The 25230-nt window shown below is 35.8% G+C and overlaps 1 protein-coding gene across 1 annotated transcript in view; it reads right to left on the reverse strand.

Moving 5' to 3' along the window:
• ELP2 (elongator acetyltransferase complex subunit 2) overlaps positions 1-24899 on the reverse strand; it is a 40058-nt gene extending 15159 nt beyond the window's left edge. The window contains exons 1-12 of the mRNA XM_026843008.1: positions 24797-24899; positions 23926-24011; positions 22034-22184; positions 20708-20785; positions 16363-16427; positions 11117-11183; positions 10106-10240; positions 9053-9148; positions 7094-7194; positions 4926-5057; positions 4296-4445; positions 979-1167 (exon numbers count right to left, since the gene is read on the reverse strand). Coding sequence (XP_026698809.1) covers positions 979-1167; positions 4296-4445; positions 4926-5057; positions 7094-7194; positions 9053-9148; positions 10106-10240; positions 11117-11183; positions 16363-16427; positions 20708-20785; positions 22034-22184; positions 23926-23940 — 1179 coding nt within the window. The 5' untranslated portion in view covers positions 23941-24011; positions 24797-24899. The remainder of the gene's footprint in view (positions 1-978; positions 1168-4295; positions 4446-4925; positions 5058-7093; positions 7195-9052; positions 9149-10105; positions 10241-11116; positions 11184-16362; positions 16428-20707; positions 20786-22033; positions 22185-23925; positions 24012-24796) is intronic.
• Between the last annotated feature and the right edge of the window lie 331 nt (positions 24900-25230).

Below are 25230 nucleotides of genomic sequence, written 5' to 3' on the forward strand. Positions count from 1 at the left end.
TATAGTCTACATAAAAGTAAAATAATAACATCTGCCAACATTATAAAAGCGCAATGTTATTTGCACAATGTCATTAATGCAAATGCTTACAAAGTCTTACAGAATTAAAGCATTAAACAGCTACTTAGGTAACTTCTTGCTATCAAAAATGAGTAATTTCTTTCCAAGATACTTCAACTGTTAAATGAAATGGAAAGGCTAATCTATCTCTGAGAAGCTGCAGAGAAAACACCCGTTTTGAGCCAGAAATGCAAAGAGCACACAAGGCACTGTATAGAGCAGTTATCCTGAATGAGGTCTGCTCTACAGAATGCAGAGAAAACCAGAATTAGATCTTACAGCAAATGGGGAACAAAGAAAAGATGGCAACTCTGCAGTCTTGTCTTTCCACAGAGTGGAAAACTATACTTAACAACAAAGAACTGGAATGTAAAGGCCTCAAGAAAATTTCCAGTGCCAAGAGGAAATAAAGCATGAACAAATACATATTTATAAATATTTATATGCAATAATTTACAACAGTGCTGAAAGCTTTAAGCTATTTCCAAGCATACAATTAAAAAAACACAACAACACATAACCACACAACAATAATTACATATAGACAAGACTACTACACCCCTAAATTAAGGGAATCACATTCCCAGGCTTTATTGTTTTCTTGCAAATCACCAAGTTTGTATAGCAGTCTACTTGGTCTGACTTATTTAAAATTTACTCATACGCTCTGCAATCTTCAGACACTAGGTCTTATTTAGTTTCAAATATAAGCTGTTTTATAAGACAACACCATAAAAAATACATATGAAACAACACACATGGAGACAAATAGAAGAGAAAGGTAAAACAACATTAAGGTTTCAGAACTATTAAAAGAATTTTTATGGAGTTTAGTGCAATCTAACATTTTCTAAAACGTTAATTTTATTTACATTAAAAGAGGGCTGTCTTCATTTAGCATTGCTTTAGCACACTTACATGGGAGCACAGCTTCTCCACTGGAATACCAGTGATGTTACTGAAGTTTTCTATAAAATTTTTGGGAGCACGAAAAACTCGAAGCACTTTTTCATCTGCTCCCGACACAAACTGAAACCGGCCGATCATTGCCAGACAACGCATGTCATATCCATGTACTTGAGGCCTTGCAATTTCATGCCACGTTACCTAAATGAACAGACACACATTTAGTTCCAAAAAAGTACTAATACTTTACTTGCTGACTTTGTTAACATAAAGGAAAGTTAATAGCAACTTTCTACTGACATTCATAAATCTGATGTATGCTCACATACATCAGTTAAATCCTATTTTTCCACCAAACAATTCCTGTAATTAGTAAACTGTGTTCCTGCACAGATATGTTTAAGGCATTTTCTTGTTTTTGTTACTATGGGCACACTGCACTTACTATGACTTCTTCATGATAGACAGTCAGGAATAGGACATAATTTGCTTAAGCAAAGGAGAATTGTATGCTACTTACTACTTTAAAAACTGTAGCTCTGAAAGATGTAAGAAAGGTAGGGATAATTACCTTGCTTCATTCATCTGTTTTTCACAAAGCCCGGCAGCACTGCTGTCAGCAGGCTACAGGTTCCTACTTCCCCCTTTCCTTAAATACTTGATTTTAGTGAGACCATTTAATAGAAACTTTGCAAAAAAATGACACAACCAAAATAGCTTCTTATGGAAAATCCTATGATTTTAGAAGTGTTTTCATTTGAAGTATTAATTTTTTTCTAGTTTCCTGAAATACTCATATCCATGCTTCAAGTATTAATTCAAGAAAACCAGAATTAACCGCTGACCAGAAATTAGGTTGGCAAGTTAGTTTTACAGTCACACTAAGCAAACTATATTAGCAAAAGACAACATTCTTTATATTTCTTTTCTAAAAATCTAAATTATTCTACATTAAAAAAATCAATCCTTAAAAAAACCCTCTTTGTTTTCTAGAAAATACACTTTCATTAAGATTTTTAGTAAGTGTCATTTACTACTACTCCTACACGATACTTCAGTTGGAAAAATACAGTATGCACTTCTGAGTTGACAGCTAGCAGAATTAGAATTAATTTAATCAATTAGAATTAATTTAGACTACTTCAGTATTACAATTCCTGGAAAACTGCAGCCAAGACAAAATTTACATTGCACCAGACATCATACAAACATAAGGAAAGGCATTACATTGGCTGTAAACTGCATAAATTACACTAAAAATTCAATTGCATTTTGAATGTTGAAGCTTCCAATAAAATCTGAATGGAACATTTGAGACATCCTACAAAATCTCATGTTTTCACAAGATCTTGATTATTTTCTAATAAGGAAAAAACCCCAATTCTTTAAAAAACAAAAAAAAAAACAAACAGTGCAATAAACCCCTTTTACCCTTTACTAGCTGCACCTTTGCATTTTTTAGAACACAAAATGTAACAGGAATGAAAAAAAAACAAGCATGGGAAAAAAAAAATCACAACAGATAATGAGAAGGCTGTGTGAGTCATGCAATAAGCTTCTTCCAGAAAAATCAGAGTGCAAATTTATATAAGAAATTGAAGCTTATTGTTATCCCTTATTTCTGACATTTGAACCCAGTACAATATCATAACGGAGATTTTAATAAGGGATAATTATTTGCATTTAACACTTAGTTCCCTTTTTATGGAGAAAATGTGAATGCTGAGCTGCAATAGTAACTTTTCATAGATATCTGAAGCACCCATTGTGTCTTCTTAAGACAAACACCAGATGTCACTTCTTGTAATTTTTCAGTTGCTAAACTCAGTATGGTAAAGAAAGTAAGGCATTGTAAAAGCCTGTGTTATCTAAGGTCATGAGCAGCAGAACAACCTGCCTGGTTTTCAGGGTTCAGAAGTCTTGAATACATGCCTTCAAATGACCCATTTCTATCTCAACCCTCCACCTCACCCCACCAACAGGATTACTATAGCTTTCTCCCACACCCCATGCTGCAAAAAGTGTTGATGCTACTTGGATTTACTCTTGGTCAAACTAGCCAGGTGGCTGCTCTTTGTCAGGACAGGAAAAGAAAGTACAATAATTCAGTTCACATCAAATTTAGATATGAAGACTGCAATCACTCTGCTAAATCAAGAGGATAAAAACTTAGCATGCAGCGTACATAACAAAGAGTGGTGCTTCAGTAGGTCACAGAAAACACGATATTCACAACTCTCTTGAATGCTGCCAACTTACATCATGTGCTAGTCCTGGACTTTGTTTCTGAATGTCAAATCCAACATACTATCTTTTTCACAGGGCTGTGGTACCCTCCAGATCGGAGATTAGGGGAAGAGGCAGGGAAAAGAAACTGGATGCCCTTCCTACAACACAAGGCAAAGCTTAGCACTTGAGCTGGGATTGCCACCACTTCTGTGTGGCCTGAAAGAAGGAAACCAAGGAACTGATGTCAAATTCACTCTCAGAAACATCAGACATCCTGTGCTGGTGTACACTACAGAAGCTTTGGTAAGACCGTTGTAATAGCTGCCCTTCGCCTGAACAACAAATAGCACAGCTTGCACAGGGTCTTACATGATTTCAGTCTAGTTTTTGCCAGTTTCCAGAACAGAACATTAGTATTGTTCTGCCAGAAAAAGCTGTATTTGTGGATGAGGAAAATGTTTGACCAGCTAGAAACAGGAACTTCTGCATTCCTAGACAGGTTTTCCCACACCAAAATTTAGACTTACTTTGAAACACACACAGTTATTCAGGAATAATTCTTCCTCAAAAGTTGCTTGCACAGGTACCAACTGCACTCATGCAGTTCAGCTAATCATTCTGGTAAAACAGTCATAGTCATAAACAAAATAGTGTAAAAAAAATACAGTGAGAACTTTGCTTAGATTAAGCTCGTGTAAAACACCACAATCTAAGTTGAGTTTCGTTATGACTATCTGCAGCTGTGCTTAGCGAAGTGTTAAACAAGGACAATAGATGGTTATTAGAACCAGCCATGCGTTCCTCCTTCTAAATTACTGCACAGCCTCGTTTTTAAGACCCTGGAAGAACACTTACCAAAGGTAATCCAGAGGTGAACTCAGGATTAAACTGCAGTCATGCCATGCGATTGCTAAAACTTTTCCACTAGTATTTCTGAAGTGAAAACAGCACATACTGAATAACTAAACTCCATTTACACCGTTTTGAATAGATCATGGCTTGGGGAAATTTAAAGTACGAGTTATATTCAGGTGACTTGTTCCAAACTAAGGACAGAAAAGTCCTCTTTACTAAGCTTACAAAATATTTGAAGATCATACCTCTGTCTCTTGTTTTCTTTTCCATGTAGCAAAGAGTCTAGTAGTTTGATCAGAACCAACACTGATGATAAACTCTCCTTCTGGGTCCCACTTTACATCTTCTACACTGTTAAAATGTCCTGAAATCACAACTTCTGGAGTCCATTCTTTCTACCAAAAAAGCCATGAAAGAAGCAAGAAGTTTTCAATTGACTGACAGGCATATTCTAACTGAAAGTATCAAGGTCCTTATTAAGAAAGCAAAACAAAAAAAAAGACATTTGAAAACAGCAAATTATTAGAACTCAGAGTGGCCAAATAAACACAAATATTGATTTACTGCTCCAGTCTAAAAGAAACTTGTGTTATTAGTTCAGCTGCCACTTCTAAACAAAGCACAACCACAAAGGAGTTCAGTCTATTCCACTGACTTTATGGTTCTCCCACTAAAGCAACAGGTTTTAGAGCCTTAGTGATTGCAATCTCCTTTCTGTGCAGGAGCAAGACTCCTACAGAACATTATCTGCAGAGAAGGACTATTTCAAGCATTAATTTTAAACTGTACTGTTACACTTCTCTACTAAAAACAGAACTTACCTCAAGTGAAAGATATGTGTAATTCTTTTAAGTAATAATAATAAAACTGCATACCTTATTAACTGCAGTCTGTTTCCAAAGGTGTAGTGCTCCATGAAAAGCATGAGCAATGATCATTGAACCATCTGGACTAAACTGGCAGTCAAAAAATCCAAGGGTATTACCACCCACTTCACCTACCCGCACCTGAATTAATGATCAGAAGTGAAATATTAATGAAAATAACCTTCCATTCATATAAACTCATCCTAATCTCATGGGATGAAACTTTAGCTATAGGTAACAGTTCACATTACACACAAAAAAATACATCTAAAGAATATTTTAATTGCAAAGATAAGTACTAAAATATCATGGGAATTAAAGTTGCATGCCATTTTAATGAAGCCTCTCTTCATAAACATCTGAGGATAGTATCTTGCTCAATCACCCAGGGGAAGAAAACACTACACCAGATGAGATGAGAACCCAATCTTTTTATGTTTCAGTCCAGTCTGTTGGATGCGAGTTTCTTGTCATCCATTGCTTTCCTATTGCTCTGTTGCACAAAAATGGAAAAAAGGTCCAAAGGAACAGTGGTTCCCAATTACTCTTTTTTTTGTCCTCTTCATTTCCAAGATTCACTACCATATTTCCACCTCCCTCTTTCTCCACGAATCCCTGCGTTCTCCTGAATGCTCCACATTCCTTCTGCGGCATATTTTGGCCTCTGTTTTGTGCTTCCCTTGTGACTTTGCATGTCTGTAAGCATGCATACACACACACACACACACACACACACACCCCTTAAAGTTACTCTAGCACTCTTCCAAGTTTGTAATTACATTAAAAGATGATTACAGTTACATTTTCAAGTGTTATTCAAGAGATGAAAACACAATTCCTTTCAAGCTTAACTCTTAACAATTACCCCATTATTACACAGCTGCCTTTAAAATCACAATGAAATGTATCTATACCTCATTCTAAATGACAGCATGGACTAGTTCGTCCATTTTATTAGCACTTATTCCAAAATTACCACTCATATGAAAGTGAATGATATGCCATGCTAGAGGCAGAATTCTAGTCTCACCTCTGAGCAGAGGAATGATTTTGTGAAGACTTCTTGTTCATCATACCAAAATGGCAGAGAAAATGGGACATTCCCCTTGCACCCCTCCTCCCTGCAGGCTTCCAGCTCAGGTTTCCGTTCCTCAATGCAAAAAGGACTGTTGCAGTTAAAATATCTGATCCAAACTCTAATATTCACATCTGAGATCCAGCCAATGCAAATGGAATGTACAAAAAAAAAGAGTAACAACTTGGAACAAGTTTTACTGCACAAGCTGTTTTAGAAGTTTGTGAATTTAGCCACAACTAAGTGTTACAACTAGGGACAACAAATGGCATCTCTATGTGATCACCCTATCATGAACTAATTTCTATTTCAAGTCGAAAGGCACAAGAGCTTTTCAATGCAACAGGGAAAAAAAAAAAAAAATCTACCTACTGTCATTCTCTTTTCTTCCTCTCCCAAGAGGGGATTAGAACTTTCTTTGTGACACAAAAGACCATAAACAATGGTTGGCATAAACCACCACAAACAATTTTGGCTGAACTGTTGCAATTTGGAAAAGCAGGTCAACTGAAAACAAAGCCATCTACCAAAGCACTAGATAAATCTGGTTGTACTTGTTTGTTTAGGATGATCCCCATTAGAACAGCATTCAAAATACTGTAGTGAAACATGAGTATCCAGCTCAAAGGGAAGAAAAACCCTAATCACAACCCATGAGTAAGTTACTGTGAGTAAAACCAGGATTATGAATTGCATGTCAGCTGCTCTGTAGTAACTGCTTGGGTGCACATTCCCACAAGGATTAACTACAAATAATTAAGGATGGTTTCTTCCTCTTCTTACCAGGAGTACACAAAGTGTGTTACTATGCAGCACTGGTGTTACCATACTATGACTGCCAGGTGAGCACAAACTCCCCTTAGAAATTCCCCAATATGGTAATAAGAAAGCAAACAAGCAAAAAAAAAAAAAAATACTGAATCACATAATTTTTGAGAAATGTAGTTTTACTTACAACACAGCATCACAATGACTATTTTTGCAAGAAAATGCTTTTGCCTCTCTCACCCAGCATTTTATAGTTTTTGTTTCCTCCAGGGCACACACGACACTGAAACGCAAATTGAATACAGTACATATTGTAAGAAAGACTGACACTTGCCTGCTCTAGCCAGACTCCAGATTCCTTGTCAGGTTCCCAGATGATCACAGTTTTGTCCATTGACGCAGACAATATCCTCATTGGTTGTTGCATGCTGCCATCTACAGTATACAGAAAGAAATTACCCTATAACCTATGAGAATACTTTCTTAGAGTCTGGTATACTGAAATCCAAACACACTAAGAAAATTGTTCAGCATCAGACATGTGCAAAGCAGTACTTAAATGCCAGACTTAACAAGCTCTGCATTCTTACTAGGCATTCATTAGGAAGTATTGTTATTTTTCAGCCATAATCTCTCAAAGGAAATGTAAAACATGTACATGAGAACCACCATATTCTACTGTTTATTTGCTCCATATTAACACTGAATCAAATGTAATTTGGAGGAAAAGATAGAGCTTCACAGAGAGACTGCATAGCCGTTCTCAGTCCTACTCCTCAAATTAGTTTTTACAGAGAGATTTCCAGTTTAAAACAAAATAATCTCTATCCCAGTAATTACTGTATTTTTTCTAAATTAAATGTCAGATTCACTACAGACTTCAATAGACTCTAGCATCTTACAGCATTAAGGACTGCTCCCCAGAATGCAGTTAAAGACTCCAGACAACTGCCCAACTGAGACAGAACAGGGAAGAGGAAACTGGTTTATCTCCCAGTTGGGAAACCCCTAGAAATGCTGGGGAACTTTTCTTGAGAGCAGAGACATTGGCGGGCATCTCTTGAGGCAGTATCTTGTGTCACACCAAACCTTCTACCTTCTGCACTGAGAACGTCTCTCAGACCAGTCTGCTTGTACTGAAGAAGAAAAGCTATTTTGGGGAACTCAGGACTGGGCAGGCCACAGAACGCAAGCAGCTGCCATGTATGCAGAAGTGTTATATAAGACATCTGAAAAACTTAATGGTCTAACAGTACAGTTTTTCAGATTGCAATGCAAGACTTGCATGACTGTTTTGCCTAAACCTTGCCTTAATGGGCAAAATCTTTTATTGGTGCTTAAAAAAATAAATGAAAGAACAGATAACTAAGCCAATATTTCTAAAGCAAGTCCTGTGTCTTTCACTGAAGGTATTTTGACATTCTAATTGCACTATACTGTTCAATTGTTGTATATACACTGAAAAAAAAGCTGTGCTTTGTACTGGTGAAGTCAGCTGCCATCAGTAACTCCAAAATAACTCAGAATAAAAGGCACTTTTGCCAATACAAATACACAAGGGGACTCTGACGATGCAAGCATGTCAAATCAAGAATCTCCTTCCCTTACACTCCAGGCAGACACATACCATCAAATCAGCACCACAAACAAGGCTGTCAAGAATTTAAGGATTGAAAAAGAAAGATAAAGACAAGGGCAAGATACAAAATTAAACTGTAAATAATATTTTTTTCAATAACTGCACTAATGCCTTAAAGCTACATGCTAGCTATAGAAAACCTACACTCAAGGAAACTCTGGCATGTTTTATTAATGTACAGATGACTGAAAATTGATCTTCTCAATGCTGCTATTTGTTCCTTTCTAGTTCAAGAAAAAGAAAGGAGTTCTCTTAAGCTAATGCTAACTTTTCAAAGAACAGACATTTTAAATATATGTATTAAGGTAAAATATTAGAGCTATTAATTCATACTGAATAAACTAATTTTTATTCCATAAACAGCAAATCAATTACAATAAAGTCAGTACAGCTCAGTTATTTCATTCATTAAAACAAAACAGGAGCAAGAGAGAGCATCATGATACACACAATGACAGACAGAGCCTGTGTCGTAAGATATACTATTGTGGCACAATCAGTCAAAACATCCATTTACTTATAAAATGACATTTGGAGAATTTAAACATTTTCATAGTCCACAATAACAAGTGACCATGCAAATACAATACAAAGACATGTGACTGTACTCTGTGTATACAGTACTTAACTGCTAAGTGTTTGATATCTTTTTACCTCTGGAAAACGAAGGTTGCCAGTGAACTGCATACACCCAGTTTTCATGACCAGCCAACACAGATTCCAAAGTAACTGCATATGTTGTATCAGTATCTACCACAAATCAGAGAAAAGCACATTTCTTTCTAAAAGCCAAGAAACAGCAGGTCATTTCTGATATCTTCAGGGGAAAAAAAAAAATCAACTGCTTGCACCATCTACCAGTATCTCAGTAGACTATTGTCAATGAACAGCTCCTTGAAAACTGACCTTGCCACAAACCCCGAGTATCAGATTGACACTAAGAGGTCAGCCTATTGCCTCAGAGTGATATCACAGAATTCCTGGAGAACTCTCAGCAATTTTGAAGTAGACTCTCTGACATTGCTTCTACTCATACTCTTAACTTTAAGCATATTTACATCTCCAAATGACTATAAATACAAGCATTAAGATACTTCAGACAACTAATCAGAACTTGCTGCAAGTAGCACGAGCACTTTTTACACATAACATCTTAAAAACTTCATTATATTACCTAAGTTGCCTAATAATTTACCCCACAATGTCAGCATTGCAAATCTCTGATGTTACAGTGCTCAAAGAGTATATTAACCAAAAAGCAGGCCTACACGTACTTATCTGTAGATTATCTCCAGTATTTTTCTAAGATTTAAGCTACAGTAGCACCTCTTACTGCATTGAATTCAAAAGAAAATTAAAGATAAGTTATTAAACTGGAGAACTGCACAACAGCTTACCCCCCAGACTAATATATTTTCAATGTGCTGCATTTTGAATATGTGTAACAATGCATGTTGATATTAAGCTCTTTCACCACTTCATCACTTTTTTAAACACATCATTAACTTTACATAGTCACAGCTTTAAAACAACAACTCCACTTTTTCTTAGAGCTGATTAAAAATAATGAAGTCAAACTGGTCTCAGATTCTTTTAATACAAGCAACAAAACAAATGATATGGTAATCACCTTGTTAGCCACCCTGAAACTACAAACAGATACACAAGTGAGAAGTTGTAGAAGAGAACTTTACAGTTGTTACCTACCTTTGACAGTAAAAACATTCTCCTTCAGTCTTATGGAATCATCTTCAGTTTCTGGAAGTTGCTTTGATTTTGTACACACTTTCCAAATTCTTATCAAACAATCCTGAGCACAGCTTGCTAAGAAAAGGTCTTCACCTATATGGTTTAAAAAAAAAAAAAAAAAAATTAAGCCATATTTTCATTGCAGTCACTGCCGTGACTAATCCACCATCTTTCCAAACGTACTACAGCATTATCTTATTTTTTCCTGTTATACTCAATATCATAAGCTGCTGTTTTATTTCAACAATTTACTCTCCCATTTCAACCTCCCTGCTAGTTTAAAACAAACTGACTATGGATATGTTTCTGCTTATAAGACATACAAGACATGGTAAATACTGTACATATTGTATATACGCTTCCTTACTACCTATGGCCTTCACTTCCGACAGCCTCAATTCTCTTCATTAACTCCTTTCCTCCTTCTCTTTCTTCAGGATTGTAGCATCCTCTAATTCATTCTATTTTATTTTTGCCATTGCAAGAACTATCCAATTAGTTAACATCTGAATATTGTCTTCTTAATCTCCTATTCTTAAATTCCCCTTTGAAAAAAGCAGGCAACTATTCCTCACTCAGATACAACATTCTCATGTTGAAGAGGACAAGGTGCTAAAACTCCTATTTGTTTGCATTTAGCTACCAGTCAGGTAAACATACTTAAAGCAAGCAAGACAAAATGAGGGATGCAAACAGAAGATATAAGTGTTCTGTGTATCAATCCTACTGTGGTCATAATTTTGATAACTAAAATATAACTGTACAACAATTCAACAGTTCTTATGTTTCAACAGGACAAAAAGTTCTACCTTGATTTTTAATATTTGTACCACAATCTCAGAAAAAAAAAAAAAAATCACAACCGTGAGAGCTGAGGCACTACTGTGCATCAAAATCATTGGTTGGAGAGGTAAAAGAGTAGTACTGTCGTTAAACCAGTATTCTACTTTATTCATCTTTCATACTGACCACAAACTGCCCATTCAATGCCTCTTATCCAGTCTTCATGGCCAGGGAGTATTAATGTTTTCTGAAACTGAATAAAAATTCCTGTTATATCACAGAAATGCACTTTACCACACACATACAATTACCTTCAGATTTTCAAGTCTTGTATGTTTACAGCTTCTATTGTTTGAAATTGGAAAAATAAGCTGTCACTAAGGATTGCAATTTATTTCTAGGTTCTACATATCGATTTTGATTAATCTTGATTTTGCCACCACTGGGTGTGTGTCACATCAGGGCACTTTCCATATATGAGCAGGCAAGAATAAATAATTGAGGTGCTTCAAGAGGCTGTAGTCTCTCTATGATATAGATGAAAAGTTTATCAGGCTTATTGTAGCACAAGAAGAACAACATAATGCAGGTACAACATGGTAAATTTGTATTACATGTGTGACATGATGCAAACACAGATGATGTGGAAAACTATTTCAGGTGAAAATCAAGTGTAAAAAGAAGGGTAGATGTTTTGAAATTATTTCAGTATTTAAATTTGTGATATAATACTATTACTTAGAAATATTATAAGAAATATTCCTTATGTTTAAGTTTATTGACTAAGTTTCTAGGGAAGGCATACATCAAGAACTGTATCTGCTGATGAAAACCTCTTTGTGAACACAGACTCAAGAACACACGACTAAGCAAACACAGTCCAGATTTCCCAGTAAGAACTTTCATTAGTAGTACATTTTCATTCATTACATATATCACCACCATTCTGATTTAATTCAGAAAAAGATTTTTTGATCCCAAGTTGACTTAAAATGTCTGAAATAGCTATTATAGTTAAAAAGCATAGTTTAGTACAATTTAATAATTATCACATTATTTCTTGCATTCCGTTCTGCTAAATCCCTTACCTAGGCCTACTAAGAGTTAAAGATTAAGTGACAATCTTAGCTCTCAGCACAAGACTGCAACCGAGTTCTCTTTCCCTATCTGTAATAAAAAATAAAATTATTTTTTGCAAAATTTAAAAAAGAGCAACACAAAGAAAGACTCTCTCAAAAATCTGTCTTCTGCTTCAGAGACAATAGCAATTGTAATTCATTCACACAATTTTACAGCTAACTAAACGTAGTCAGAAATCAGTGCCTCTTCCCTTTGGTCCACACTTTCCTGGGTATTCACACAAATCACCTTCCCATCAAAAAACAGTACTCAGCTTCTCCTCATTCTACATTTGCATTGTTAATGTTACAGAAGATACGTGACCAGAACAGCTTAACAGAAACTTCCAAATGTTTTCGTCTTGATTAAGAATGTGTTCTCACAGCCCCCTAAATCTCATCAGGCTTGTCACTTCTGCACTTGCTGGCACTTCTGGATGTGAAATTCCAGACAGATTTTTATGTTACCCAACGGATTATGTGTAACTAAAGGCAGGAACAGCCCAGGAAGTGAGATTAGTGATCTAAAAATTCTTCCAAAGGCTATGTGTTTCTAGCAATACACAAAAAAAACGCAAATATCTTTTTAGCAATTCACATTTCAGGTAATAGACAGAACACCTATTTACATGATCTTTGACATAATGCTCTGCATTTTACATTCATCAAGGTTAGCTGGGAATAATTTTACCAAGTGAAAGATTGGCTCAGGCTGAACTGTTGCTAACATTTTTGTGTTTTATGGTTCATTTCATGTTGAACAGTGTGCATATCTCCTTAAACTTGACTTTTATATTAATCTAAACACACATCTATTAATTTAATTTCAAGGTGTTGGGTGGGTTTTTAAAATTACCCTCACCTCATCTCACATCAAAGAGAACCATTAAGAAAAGCAGATTTTTTTTTCTCTTTCAAGAGAGTAAAACTAATTATTTTGAGGTTATTTGTACCAGCCCAGGTTTCTAATTCACTTCCTAAATAGGGTTCTAGACACTACTTCGCCTGAAGTCAGCCATGCAATTATTTTGTGCTACAGAAAAAGCACCCAAATTTTTCAAGATATTGTTTCCCATAAAAATAAAAATTGTCCACTGAATCTGTGCAAGGAGTAGTGTTGCTGTTATGACCTCTGCCTGGGATTTTTTGTATTGGTTTTGCTGTTTTCTTTGAAGTCTAGGTCTCTTGGTATCACACATTCAGTTTCTTCAGATGTATTCTGTTCTAAAATTGCATCAATTTAAAGCTTCTTGCAGATGAACACAGTCATTTTAAATGATTTGGTCAAAGTTTTATTAGGTTATATTTGCAAGTATTTTGAGCTGTCAGTCTTCTCATTTTTACAGATTTGTTTCTACAGTCTCAACTTTCTCCTTCTCTATTTCAGTTTTTCCCTTGGTCCTATTGGAAGTTACAATACCAAGAGCTGAATCTAACAAAAACTCATGGTCTGAGTCACATACTTCACAGGCTTTCCCATGCCTCTTAACTAATCTCTGAATATTCTACATAGCAGCAATCTTTTCTTTTAGGCAAGTCTTTTCAGTCACATAGGTAACTGAACTAATGAAGCCTGGTTGTCGGTGGACATGCTCAGCATGCCCTGCACAACTAAATCTGCCCACACTTTGGGTATATGCCTTTTAGGACCGGGTTGGTGGTATTGTCTGGCAAATTTGGCAACTGCCACATAAGATAACAGAGGTCAAAATCTTCTCATTTTTTCTCCACCAGACACTAGATATTCCTCCTCTATCCTGCTGTTAGTCTTGTAGAATTAGAAAGAGCCTGAATTATCCTTGAGTCTCTTATTCCACTTTTCAGTTAGGCCAAATTATTTAGGGGAAACATACTTGAACATGCACAGCAAAAATCTTCTCACAGAAACCAAGCTCAACATAAAAATGTTCTGTTTTAAAGCTCTATTTTGATCTTCTGATTTACTTACTTCCCCTCCATAGGCCTGTAATACCTCAAGCAAGAAGACATATAATGGCTTCTGAAAGATTTTTCCCTGGGTACTTTTATAAATCAATACACTCTTTCAAGAACTCAGATAAGCAAAGAGCTCATTTTCTCTCTACTGCTTAACACAGTAAGGGATCTCTGGGTAGAAAGTCTTAAAGGATGTAAAGCCTGCCCACTCAATTTCAAACAGTAGTTTTTATGAATAAATATATTTCAACTGTAGAATTCATGACTTTACCAAAAGGCAGCCTTTACCAGCTAACTGAAGATGCCTCATCCTCCCTCAGAGCATAAGAGTCCCCTCCAAGTTTCATTAGAATGTCCTGTTATGAATATACATTTTGCCCTGGGGTTCATACAATCTTTTTTAGGACATTAACTAAAAGAAGTAGTTTCCAAGAGTCACAATTAACAGGACAGAGCTACAGGCCCTTACCAGTTAGAGAAGGATGCAGAAGTTTAGACTGTAATCGCTGTTCTATGCTAAGTTCTTGTCAAAAATGACAGGATGACACTATATTTCCTTCAAATACCTCTAAAAGTAGAACTACATAAGCCATGAAAAGGTGCCAGCAGATCTGAAAGAAACTGACTAAAAAGGAGAACCTCCCTTTAGCAGCTAGGAAGAAATTTACGTCAGAAGGCTCACAAGGATGTTTTTATTCTGTTAATAGCTGTAATGCACTACACAGGCACTTTTACTCCATAGGGAATCAAATTTGGGCTCTTCTCTTCAAGGTCTGTACAGTCTACTTAGCTAAAAGATGTTCTGGAAAGACAGACAGAAGTTCCATCTCATTTAAATAAGAGAGGCTTTGAACCCCAATTCTGCCAGGACAGCTGGTGAAAATACTTCCTAAAATTGAAGAAAAATGTGTGAAAAATAACACATGTAAATTAAGAGAAAACTCCTCATCCTTCTCATCCTTGTATGATTAAAGTTTCCCATTTCAAAAAAAAAAAAAAAAAAGACAGCAGCACAAACTTGCTTATGAAGCTGAAGATGGAAGGTTTTTTATTCCAATTACTTTCCTTTATCCTCCACAAATTGATTGCATTTAAGAATGGCTAAGACTGCTGTTATACTTGAAAGTCTGGTCAACAACTGGCAAAATAAGTTACGGATCTCTGAACACTTTTGGCAGTCAAACTGTTTGTTAATCTGAACCATACAAGAAAATAAGTTCCAGATTTTTAATGAGAAAGAATCAACTGACATAAAAGTCTTTCTTTAGCACACAGAGAATCATGCACAGAGAACCATGAGTGGCATTCTGCCATTGCAAATTTCCAGAGAATGTCATTAAGCTGGTTTAACTCATGAGCTACCTCGTAAAAAAAGAGAAAAGAAAAAAGCTAAGAAAGTAACCTTTATTTCCTGCTTAGTGGTCTAGAAACTGCTTAACATACTGGGTAAAGGATGAAGTATTTATTTTATGGACGACAACAACAACAAAAAAAATACTATTGTATGTTGCAGCATGAACAGGCAAAATTATCCATAAAGTAGCTTTTCTCTCTTGCAAAAAGGAGTATCTATTCTTCAAACTAAGGGGACTGTGCCTGAACAAATCCAGAAAAGTCATTCCTACATACGTTAGTTTCAATGGGGGTTTCTGAATGGTAGGTTCACTGGTGCATTGCTGGGCAGTGTTTGTGACTTGAAGGTTTTTTTAAGGATGTGACAGGAGTGATATTGATTTCTGTTTTGGAAGACAGTCATTCAACATATGCTTTAGACTCTAACAAAACTTCTGAACAGATGCAAGAGAGGACAGAATTTCTTTGTAGTACTCCAAAGGAACATTTAACTATATGAAAAACTGAAGACAGCTACAGCTTCCAAATAACAGATGAAAAGTGTGTGTGCTTTTAGAAGATAAGACAGTCCTTCAAATATTTCTTTCCACATTCAGAAGCATTCAGCACAAAAGGCATATTTAGCAACAAATATACAATTCCACAGATAGAAGTCATAACAGTTTTATTATAAGACTTTATAGACTGAAAGTAACATAATTTCCATATGAACCACTCGGTACATGGACACTGAGTAAAGAAGGACAGTTGTAACTATTTTATATCAGTGAGAATAGAAACACAGGCTATCTTTCACACCGGGAAGAAAATAAGAAAAAACTAACATTTTCATGCACCGAATGCAACTTCAACATTATGTACGTACATTTCATCGTTACCTAGAAAAATGGATAAACTATTTGAGTAGAAGTAGTTGTATAGATAGTACTTACTGAAGAACCTCAAAAAAATCAGCAGGATATATGGAAAGAAAAGAAGCAGAAGTAGTGAGTAATGTTCTGAGCAAGAGACAAAACCTTGAATTACCTGGCCATTCTGCTGTATAAACAAATATATTTTGCAGTCATCACCACCACAAGCCAATATTGGTACTGGAAAAAAAAAAAAAAAAGGCTTCATTACTCAAGTTACAAAATCAAATATTCTAGGACATTGAAAATTATATAAATAACATGAAAATCAATATAGGATCAATAAATATCTTAATACAGAGAAGCAAGCATGATACCACTTTATGTTTTCCAAATCAGACACCTAATATTGTTTGAAATAAACAAGTATTTCAAGAATGCAAAACTTACAAGTTATTTTGGCATGTAAATAATATCTACAAATGCTTAAGATGCTAGAATAGTTTCCTTCAAGCTCACATATCTGTAGGAAGTTCAAGTATTAGGGAATTAGGGATTTTTAATTAATTTTGTTTAATTTATTGATATCAAAAGTCATTTGTTCCAAATACAAAAGGAACAAAGCAGCAAAACAATGTGATTTGGAGCCAATACAGTTCAAGTCCTACCTAAATCAGTAGGTATATAGATGAAGGTAGCATAATTATTACAGGACAAAAAAGACCAAAAAAGGAAGGCAGACCACTACCCACTGTACACAAGGATATGAAAGCAGTTAACATTATTAGACACCTACTCAAGTCTCGCATAGCAGTTTACTTCTACAAGCGATCTAGAAAGTATGCAAAAAATATGTCTACTTAATCTAACAAGACAAAGATATGTCTAAAGGGGAAAAATAGAGAAGTTAGGCAGTGTATGAGTTCACGTCTCCCACAGAAGATGATGGTGAAAAATAGTTAACCCTTACTCCACTCTCTTTGGGTCATAAAGATGAAGTTGTACTGCTAGAGATCGAAACAGCAAAAGAAAAGTAATTAGAAAATTATGAAGAAATAAGTTATCAGGACTAGACATTCACATTTCTCAAGTCTAGGTAGAAAACAAAATACTAAGTTTCACTAAAATCAACTACTTCATTTAAAAAACACCTAAATGTCATCCTTTAAAAGTGGGAAAATTATCTTTATTATGGATAGACCAAAAAAAAAAAATCAATCTGAATATTTGAAATAAGTTTAAGTTCTATGCTAATTTCCTCTTTCTGTCTGTAGCAAATCTGTGCCTAGTTATCTGCACTTCCTCTCGAACATCTAAGTCACATTTCACATTCTCACACCTCCACCTGTTTCTCTCTAGTGTCTAAGTCACACTTCACCTCCATCTTCTGCTTGCCTTACATGGGGCCAAAAAAGACGGCTTTGAACTGGAGGTAATGAGCCATTTTGAAAGAAGACCTGATCTTTAGGTCCATGGAAATTGGGCAAGAGTGAGGGGTTTTTTCCACAAAATATGATACAATGTATGTTCTTGGACCCTGTATCACCCTTTCCTGAGAAATACATTTTAGGGGCCATTATAGTAATTACATATTTATTCAATGGAATAAAAGTTTGATTAACAAAAACAAGATGAGAATATTGATCTAGTTGCTGTACCAGACAAATGCAAAAGATTTCACTCATAAAATTCTATCAAAAAATATATAATTGGCAAAAACAGACTAGTATATAGTTTTTCATATAAATGCTCTAGAGTATTAGAATTTGGTTCTCAGATAAAGTCTGAGATATCTGAAACTCAGATAAAGTCTGGCAAAGGAAATAGAAAAAAAAGGAATTTAAAACTGTGGTCCAATTGCAATGGGGACAGTGTGATCGGCAAAACTTGTTTCAAGTTTGCTCACTCTTTTCTTCGCCTGTTGCATTTCAGTTCTGAGGAGATAACTTTGTCAGAGGCCAAGCTATGGCACCACAATTATCCAGGTAGTGAGAAGAATCAGTGTGTGACAAAAGGGCGGATCAAGACATGTAAATTCTATTCCCAGCATTTCAGAAGCAGTTTCTGCAGACACTGCAAGGCAAAAAGCAACCAGACAAACAAAAAAGCACAAAGCTTTTCTTCAAAAGTCAGAAAACACCTGTAAAGAAACTCCTTAATTAAGAGGCTGCTAGTAAAGTGCTTAAGCTATACTCCAACTGCAAATGATTTTTCAGGTTTTTAAGCAGTCTGTTGGCTTTCCCCATTTGACTTCTTCACAGGAATGGTTTTTGGGGTTTTTTTTAATCATTTATTTTCAAGGACATCAGTTAAAATACTAGGCATCATAAACTTCAATGTCTTTTGAAAGTTAAAGCATATATTATGTATAATTCAATTTTCAATGCGAGCTTTAAATTTCTTTGCTTGGTGAAATTTAGAGGTTTACTGTAAAACCTTATAGTTCAGGAGAGTAGTTTAGAACTCTCAGAAAAGTAATTCTGTATTTAATTCCTGACTTAGGAACTGCAGATTGTCCTCAAGAAAAAAGCTTCTTTAAATCTTAATACAGCTGCCAAGATAGCCTTCAGAGTTTTCAGAGCAACTCCTAAAGTTATCATATATCATTTTCCCCTGAAGCTCATTAAAATTCCAAATGGGCATTACAGATTAATGTTTCTGACAGAAAGCTCAGCAGTGAAATTTTCAATAATATATTTTAACTACTTTATTTAGATTTCAGAGTTAACATACTCCTCTGCACAAAACCAGTTCAATCCTATGGACTACTATGCCAGGTTTAGGGAAAACACAGAGAACATGCCTATGCTGTATTAAAAGTCCCTTTATAGATTTCTAGGGTAAACGTTTCTAACCATGCATTTATGGTTCATAATCTAAACTGTTTCTTGACAATTTTAGCAGCACAGTTCATTCATACTGGAACTGGCATTAAAAACATAAATGCATAGGATTTTTTTTAAATTTCTGTACAAGACCTACACAAATTATTTACCACTTAAAAATAATTTCAGTCCTTCAGAAAAGTACTTTTTTTCAGGTTATGAGGACTGTGTTGTTTTGGATAACTAATTTGAATTGGGATGGGAAGAGGCCATAATAAAAGATTGTCCTGCTCTGAATGCAACTTTAAGCAACACTGGGTATTGGGGACTCTGGGAGATTTTCACAGCAAAACAAAATGCTTGCTATTCCAACATTTAAAGAAGCTTCAAGCACTCCATGCAATTTTGGTTCCAGAAGTAATTAGTTTTAAGAGCATAATAAGCTTCATTTAACATTTTTCCAAAATGAAGTCACTTCTCTTATATACAACATGATTTCAACATTAAATAGATGCACTAGAGTGTTACAGTGAGAATTTCTTGCCTGTACAGTATCATAAACAAAGAAATAATCTATTGCTTTGAAATATGAATTTTATACTCATTAAACTGGCAGTACAGACACTCCTAACAAAAATTCACAATGGAGGTAGTGATTTTAATTTACCCTCAACCCTTTTAACTTCATCTCAACAATCACCTAAGAGAATATTTACAGGAAAAAGAGAGAAAAGTTTACAGTTCTTAGCAGCGCAGATGCTGCTTTTGATACCAGACACACTCTGGAAATGGACATTAGCGTTTCCAAATGGGACAATGCATCTTTATAGAGCTTTTTATATCTCCCAGAATTATCACAAGCGAAAAAATAAAATAGGCTTTTATATAACTACTCAGGAGGTGTACAATCAAACAAGACATCAGCGTGGAATACATACAGCAAACAGTTTAAAACTCTAGATACAGTAAGAAACTTCAGTACTTTTTCCCCTTGGTAGCCTGGCACTCCGCCATCCATCCAGGTGAAAGGCTCTAATGATACTTAAACACAAACCTAATTCAACATATGTATCTGTCTTGAGCATACATTAAAAAATAAAAAAAAAGCTTCTACAGATTTGCAACAGAAGAATGTGTCTGTGGCAGGCTACAAAAACTGAACATTTATGTTAAAAGAAAACTACATAAACCATGCTGAACAGTCAGGTTAAACTTGTTCAGCATCTCAATTTTTTCACATTTAAGACTGAACAGGTGATAAACATTGCTTATTAATCTGCAATTTTTGATGTAGGCCTGCAGATTCTTTTTATGGATCTTGCCCTTCAATCCAAACAACAAGAACAAATATACACAGCAGCACCACAAGGACTGGATGAAACTAACTGCATCGTCCTATCCTGTTCACTTACAGCCCTGTTAACCCCTTCTTCAGCACTCTGTCTCAAGAGTTCAGCTAAAGAATTCCATTTGGGTATCATTTTGAAGAAACTGTAATCATCCAGTATTTTTCTAATTGCCAAAAAGAGTTCAGTGAAAATCTTTAGAAACAAGCAACAGTTTAGGCTGAAAAAAAAAAAAAAAAAAAAAAAAATGGCACAAGGGTCTTGAGTGGGTCAAATTAAAATCTATTTGGGAGATTTCATAGATCTTACATTTCCTGCATTGACATTCAAGATGCGCATCTGTACTTACCATTGCTGCCAGGCAAGAAGGATAAGCAGACATCCATAACAAATCCATTTCCAAACTGCAGAATTTCAATGCATTTAGCTGGAAAACAAGAACAGACAGTGTTGATCTCATTTGTTGTTAAGTATTAGTTATACTGTCATTTCCTCCTACATTATGCAGTTCAAATCTTCCATTCAAATTTATTTTAAAGAGCTGAAAAACTTCTACTTTTTTCAAAAGCCTAAATAATGTTATCTTCTGTGGGGTCACAGAAATTCATCCAGAGTTTGCAGAGTTAAAAGATGTCACTGTTTTCTACTGAGTATTTAAGTTGTACAGTTTCACTGCAGTAATACATCAAAAGCAATAAATATGGCAAATTATATCCTGTGGCAACAGCATTCACTATACAGGAAGCTAAAATTGAACCCATTTTCTACAAGAGCAGATAGAAAACTGAACAAAAACCTACAACCACCCCTGAGATTCTAGAGTGGTTACACTAGTAAGCAATCAAGATCAGAGTAACCAACTGGATAGCAGAAAAACCTCTCAACAGAAGCACACTTGGTCCTTCCATTACTTGAACTCACAATAGCAAGACAAAAAGGACAGGACTTCATGGTGTTCTTTGAGAGCATGAGAAATGCCTTCCAGAACCTGGGACTGAAGATTGACAACTCACAACTATTTCTCTCATGTAGGCAGGGCAATCTGAAATCCTCACTCAAGTTCACTCAGTAAGGAAGAAAGTAGCTTGAGAGATGCAGTCAGTAAAACCCAACTAGCAAATAACACTTTAAATTTAGATTATCCACCCTATCAACTTCTTACATATTTCAAAGAGCTGTTCTCCCATGAGTCTGTGAAATGACCTCATTCACCAGAGGTCATGATCCTGTTATCCCAAACTTCTTTGTGCTCAAGTCAATAGTAACAAATAAGTGACTAGTTTAAGCTCACCTTTCTAATGCCAGCATTAATAATTTTACTAATTAATTTTACTTCACACACACATACAGCTAGTCTGCCCTCATGTTACAGGGCAATAATGGTTCAGGTCATCAAATTTTGAATACATATTAAAAACAAGTAAATTCAGCCAATGCAACACTGATGAAAATTAAAGATAAATCATGCAGAACAAATCTAACCCAAAGCTGTTAAACTAGTATAACCCTCAGCTTTCAAAGAGCAGTACAGTTGCTTGATATACCAGAGTTTGAAGAGAAATCAATGTAGTTGCATTAAAATATGTTAGTATTTAGCCAAGTACTTCAGTGGATTAAAGCATTCATCATTTTTAAGCCAGTATGTTGTCTCTAATGTTAAGAAAAAAAATGTTACCTTCTGAACCATGCCGAGACCAGATTCTCACAGTAGAGTCGGAAGCAGCAGAAGCTATTAGCAGATTTAGATCAGGTTCATCCGACTGGTAGACAGCATCCACAGCACAAACAGATTCATCATGGCCTTTGAGAGGAATGCTTTTCACAAGCTGAACACATCAGAAAGTTTTTCAAAGTTTTAAATTCCAGTAACTTATCTGAGAAAAATTTTAAAGCTATTTTAAGAAATGAAATAATACTGAAAACATTGCAGTACACCTGCAATGGTAGAGCATCTGCCAAGCTATGCTTAAGCTATGGCATATTCCAGAAAAACACAGAGAAGGGATACAGCAGTAATGAGTATTAACTTGGTAAGATTTTGTTCAAAGCTGAGGAGAATTAAATGTTCGTCTGTACACTATACAAACCTCACCATTTCACCACAGAAGTTAAGAGCAGTTTTCCTTCCTTTTTCTCCTTCTCTTGCCCCTCACCCTAAGGAACATCTCATAAAAGTTTGGAGAACCTTAGTGAAGGAGACAGAGCAGAGAACACAATGGAATAAGTAGCAGCTACAGGAGCTCTGTCAGCAACGTTTAGTGTGTTCTCGCAAATCAAACCAGCTTTTTCTTTCCTCAAAATACCAACATGAAAAACAAAAACTCTCAATTTAGACTTAAGTACCTACTTTCTGAATTAATGAATAAATACAGGTGATTCAATTTGCAATCAGTTCTTCATAAAGAGCAAAACAAGACACTTTTAACTCTGTGACCAGAATATGTTCAGACTAAATTTGGTCATAAACACACTTGATGTCTCCTTCCATAATATAGCCTGGTAGGCCCCAGTAAGAACTTTTGGTCAGTCCAACATAGAACTTTGCCAGGTTTTAAGAATTTACACTAGTCTAGAACTGTCATTAAAATGTGCACATTTAGTCACATTCTTTTTCAAAGACTGCCACGAGGCTGTGCACTACATCAGCAGAAAAGGTCACTAAAGGAATCTGTAAGTTATTTTAAATAAATACCTAAATACTTACAATGGATCAGAAATTATTTATTTCTGAGAACATTCCCCCATCAAACTAGGTGCATTTCCCCCTAGTATGCATTTTCATGCATTTTAAAATGGCAAGTCTAATCTAGTTTCAGATAGCCTATGAAATGGGTTACCTACACAGCCATTCACAAACCAATGCCTAATAAGTAAGATTTTATAAGTTAGATAATAAAAGTATTTTATCTAAATTTCAGTTCATCCTGAAGGCCCTTTTACAGTATACTTCATTTTTTGCCTTACATTTTATAGTATGAATAATAAATTAGTATGTCTCCTTACTTTTCTCAATTTCTCTGAAAAAAAAAAAAAATCAGTTGTTGCACTTTTTTTTGTTTTTAAACACCTACACCAACTTGCATATCATCCTTGCAAGACTACCTAGATAGAAACACTACACTGTTACACAGGTTGACCGTAAATCACCACAAAATGTATATAAAGAAATGAAGGAGAAGGGTACAGGAAATGTCAACTCAAACCTCATGGTTTGAAGATTTTAAGGCAGTTTAAAGGAAAGAGATACATGAGATTAGAAAGCTGATGACTCAAGAACAGAACAATGGGATTTTTTTAGACATGCTAGACAAATCCACTTGATGACTGGCTAGCTAAATTTCTTCATAAAGGCTGATTTGAAAAAGAGAAACTAGAGAAAACAAGAAACAACTTTTAAAGTAAAACACAGCATGACAGAATACCAACAATTTGAAGGAGATACACACGACATTCAATAGTCAGGGTAAACTGAAGAGCTATGAATAAGAAATATAGACAAAACATAAGTTTGTAGTATGTGAGAAAAAAGGGTGGGGGGAGCTTTAAAAAGAGGTTATTTTTGCTCACCTGATTATTCCACATTCCTGTTCCATTCCATTCCCAGAGAATTAGTTGTTTATCAGATCCACCAGAAACTAACTCTGTTTCAGAAGCTAAAAAAATACATTTTGGAAAGTTTTGTGAACACTTACTTTGTAACAACAGCCAACAGCATAAGCAGTTACATTGGTTACTACTCACAAAATATCACCTATCAACTGTAAGCAAAGTTTAAATCAAAATAAAGTTTGGCTAATATGAGTCCTGCTGTGCAAGAGAGCTTAAAAGCAAAGGTATTCTCTAAGACAACATAAAAAGAAAAGTCACAGGAATATTTAAAGTTTTGTATGAATGTGATAAATATGTCTTTCCAAAAGATTCTCAAATCCAACAGTGCAATTTTTTCTTTTTTTTTTAGAGGATAGGAAAATAAAACAAGAGAAATCTAACCAGAGAGAATTCAGTTTCACATGAAAATTTAATTCTCAAGTTCCCTGAAAATAATTTATTTTAATCAGTTTTAGGAAGAAAAGGTTTTAGTCCAACAACATGAAAGGATGGCATTTTATATCACCATTAAAAAGGAATGTTTTCACTTCAGTATTTCCTCCCCCAAAAAGCAACAGGCACATTGCATTAACGGTCCAATCAACGGCCCCATTTCACTTTGTCAATGAGTTTCTATAAATGCATAAGGGCAAGAATACACGCCTCTGAAAAGCCTGCACTAAACAACTTTAAATACTGAAATTACTCTCAAGCAAAAGCCTCAAACATTTCATCTCAAATGCATACTTTTTCGTGGATATGAAATTTACAGCTTTACATTTGGAGATTTTTTTAAAGGCAATGTAAATCAGTTTACAAAGTTAAACGATGCAAAACTCCAGACCCTTACTAAAGAGCCCGGTGGCAGCACATGCATCAGAGCCGCGACCTGTCAGAGCCACCGCAGCCCCAGGCAGAGCAATCTCCCTGGCTGGCGTTGACTGCGGGGCCCAAAGAAGATACCCCGCCGGACCCCCTCGCTTTACCGGGCAGCTCACCTGGGTTTCCCCGGTCCGATTTCTGCGGAGACACCTATTAAAATCCCTACAGGGAGGCTGGGCTGAAGGCGAGAGGATGCGCTGCAGATCCCTATTCCTTCAAGTATACACCGCAGCCCCTCTGTTGCCGATCCTCCCTGTTCACCGCCCCAGCCAGGGGCTGGGCAGCAGCGCCCGCGGCCCCGAGGGGAAGCGGCCCCGGACTCCGCTGCGGTCGCCAGACACACACACACACACACACACCCGCGGCCTCCCGCCCCGAGAGCACGGAGGCGGGGGAGAAAGG

The sequence above is a fragment of the Athene cunicularia genome (assembly GCF_003259725.1).
Source record: "Athene cunicularia isolate RWA chromosome 2 unlocalized genomic scaffold, athCun1 chr2_part1, whole genome shotgun sequence".
Taxonomy (NCBI): domain Eukaryota; kingdom Metazoa; phylum Chordata; class Aves; order Strigiformes; family Strigidae; genus Athene; species Athene cunicularia.